The 3,289-nt window shown below is 63.0% G+C and overlaps 1 protein-coding gene across 1 annotated transcript; it reads right to left on the bottom strand.

Moving 5' to 3' along the window:
- Positions 1-383: 383 nt before the first annotated feature.
- Positions 384-2,439, bottom strand: FOXG1 (forkhead box G1). Its single transcript, XM_039870446.1, is given in 3 exon segments — positions 384-1,581; positions 1,583-1,710; positions 1,712-2,439. Coding segments are annotated over 3 exon segments (1,434 nt in total). The 5' UTR covers positions 1,820-2,439.
- Positions 2,440-3,289: the final 850 nt, after the last annotated feature.

Genomic DNA, 3,289 nt, shown 5'->3' with positions numbered 1-3,289 from the left:
TCCCCATAATTTAGGTTGTTCTCAAGGTCTGCGTCCACCATCTAGATCCATGATAACTTATAATACTGCACACATGGAAATCTGGTGGCTCTTAGAGATAGACTTGTCAGGTTTGAATGAAATGGTAAAGCAGTCACTATTTAGATACACATTCTACTATAATTTTGACTTCCAAACCTCATATTCTACAATGTATTCTCCCCACATTGCACCTCGCTGACACTCCACACCTTGTTAGAATAATAAACAACCCTAAAGACTGAACAAACGTACAGAAATGAGGGGGGGGGGCTTAATAAAAAATACCTGGACTTATTTTTTTAATTATCATTTACAATGCAAATGTGTGTAAAACGTTCACTTACAGTCTGGTCCCAGGGATGTTAATGTATTAAAGGGTTGGAAGAAGACCCCTGATTTTGATGTGTGAAATAATCAGACAGTCCCCCGGACAGTCCCGTCGTGAAACTTGGCAAAGAGGGTCTTAAAGACTCACAGGGCAGGGTCGAGGGGGCCTGCGGAGACGTGGAGGACGACGCGGCCCGGGCGCTCATGGACGTGCTGCTCTGCGAAGTCATTGACGGGTGCGGGACATGGGGGAAAAAGTAACTGGTCTGGCCCGCAAGCAGGTTGACCGAGCAGGGGTTGAGCGAGTAGGTCCCGGAGCAGGGCACCGACAGGCCGCAGGGCACCGAGGCCGCGAGCGCGGCGGCCGTGAGGTGGTGCGTGGCGTACGGGATCTCCCCGTTGACCAGCCGGTCCACGCTCAGGCCGTTGGCCGTGGAGAAGGAGTGGTTGTTGCCCAGCGAGTTCTGAGTCAACACGGAGCTGTAGGGCATGGGGTGGCTGGGGTAGGCCGACGTGGTGCCGTTGTAACTCAAAGTGCTGCTGGCGCGGGGGTGGTGCAGGGACAGGAAGGGCGACATGGGCCAGTAGAGGGAGCCGGCGCGGTCCATGAAGGTGAGGCCGGTGGAGGTGAGGCGCGCCCCGCGCTTGAAGGCCAGCTTGGCCCGCGACGTGGTGGAGCGGCGCCGCAGCTTGCCCGTGGTGCCGCCGATGAACACGTCGTCGCTCGACGGGTCCAGCATCCAGTAGTTGCCCTTGCCCGGGTCGTCGTAGTGGCGCGGCACCTTCACGAAGCACTTGTTGAGGGACAGGTTGTGGCGGATGGAGTTCTGCCAGCCCTGCTTGTTCTCGCGGTAGTAGGGGAAGTTCTTCATGATGAACTCGTAGATGCCGTTGAGCGTGAGCCGCTTCTCGGGGCTCTGCCGGATGGCCATCATGATGAGCGCGTTGTAGCTGAACGGCGGCTTCTCGTACTTGCCGTTCTTCTTCTCGCCCTCCTTGCCCCCCTCCCCGTCCTTGCCGCCCTCGCCCGCCCCCTTCTTCTCCTCCCCCCCGGCGCCGGCGCCCTTCTCTTTCTCGTCCGGCCCGACGGGCGCCAGCTCCCCGGGCCCGCCGCCGCCCGGTTCGCCCTTGCCACCCAGCCCGTCCGCTTTGGCCCCGTCCAGGGCGGCGGCCGGCGGAGGCGGCGGCGGGAGGAGCAGCTGCTGGGGCCCTGGTCGTCGTCATCGGCCGGGCGCCCTGAGCCTGGGGGGGTTCCTGGGGCTGCGGTGGCGTTGCTGCTGCGGGCGGCGGCGGCGGTTGCGGCCGGCGGCGGTGGTGGTGGTGGTGGTGATGGTGGGGTGCTGGGGTGGTGCGGTGGCCGTGGACTCGCGTGGTGGTTGTCGTTCTGGACCGCCTCTGGCACCAGGCTGTTGATGCTGAACGAGGACTTGGGGATCATTTTCACCTCTTTCCTATCTCCCATGTCCAGCATCACCCAGTCGTCGAGGGGAAACGGCGGCGGCGGCGGCGCGGGAGTGGGGCAGCGGCGCGGCGGGCGGCAGCGACCGGTGGGTGCCGAGCAGGTCGCGGGCGGCGCGGGCGGCGGCAGCGGCACTGAGCGCTCCGGCAGCAGCGCAGTTGGACCGCAGGCTCCGGCGCTGGCAAGTCATGTAGCAAAAGCAGCAACCACCCCTCAGGAATTAGAAGAAGAAAAAAAAAAGGAAAAGAAAAAAAGAAAGAAAGAGAAAAAAGAAACAACCACCGCCCCGGGGGTGAAGCTCCCTCGCTCCCAACTCTACTTCTTGGTCTCCCCCCCCCACCCCCCGCTCCCCCCCCCTGCTGCTTCCTCCTCCTCCTCCTCTCGCAGCAGCAGTCACAGCAGCAGCAGCAGCAGCCCAAAGGGGGGGAGAGCCGGGCGGCGGGCGGGCGCGTCCCGGAGCGGCCGCGGCGAGGCTTGGGAGACAGCGATCGAGGCGGCTATAGCCACAATTAATTTTCCGAGCTACAGGCGCACACTAGGGCTGTAAAAAAATTTTTGGTTTAACCTTTCCTACCGCTGGGCCAATCAGAGCCGGCGGCGTGCGGGAGCGTCTCTCCCGCCGTCGACCAATCGGCAGGCCCAGGCCCGCCCACCCCCGCCCCGCCCTCCGGCTCCCGCCCCCTCTGGTGCTCGCCTCCCCCTTTCCGCGGGCCTCGGCCTCGCGGCCGCGCGGAGCCACGTAAGGATACGCCGGCGGGAGCACGCTGCGCCGCGGCCCTTCTGTGCGCCCCCTGCGCCCCCTCGGCCCGGCGGGGCCGCTCAACCGAAATTCCCCTCTCAGGGCCGATATCGTCCATTGCCGCCTCCCTTCTCACTGCGTCGGGTCATTTTCGTTTGCGCGTCTGTGTCTGTCCTTATTAAAGTTGGTATCCAATTTGATTTTTAAAAGCGGGGGCGGCGGCGGCGACGGTGGTGGAGAGGAGAGTGGGAGCGCAGGGAGAGGATGCAAGGAGAGGGCAGGAAATGGAGGAGGAAGAAGCGAGGCACTACTTTCCCGGGTTGGCTCTGCAGGTCAGGTCCGGCATTTCAGAGCCCGCAGGAAAAATTGTGCCCCTTGTAGGTAACACAACAGCGAGGCTCCGGGTGGCTGGGGAGGGAAGGCCCACCCCTGGCGTGGGGAGGGGTGCCCTGTACCTGGGGGGAGGAGGGTCTGGGAGAGGTTTGAAACGACGGGGTGAGGAGGAGGAAGTGGGCTGGCGAGCGCGGGGCCAAACCGGGATTACTTACTCGGTTCCTGCGGCCTGGGTGGCGGCGAGCTCGGGGCTCGGGCGCCGTGGAGAAGCCGGGCCCGGGGCTCGCGGCGCTGCGGCGGCGGCGGGCGGGGGCGGCTCAGTGGTGGGCGCGTATGATGGCCTTCCGAAATGAGGGGTGCTCAGAGAGAAAACAATACCAAACAATCTCGAAATAAACCAGGTAACACAT

This window comes from Pteropus medius, unplaced genomic scaffold (genome assembly GCF_902729225.1).
Source record: "Pteropus medius unplaced genomic scaffold, Ma_sr-lr_union100, whole genome shotgun sequence".
NCBI lineage: Eukaryota > Metazoa > Chordata > Mammalia > Chiroptera > Pteropodidae > Pteropus > Pteropus medius.
This window is presented reverse-complemented; position numbering and strand designations above follow the sequence as displayed.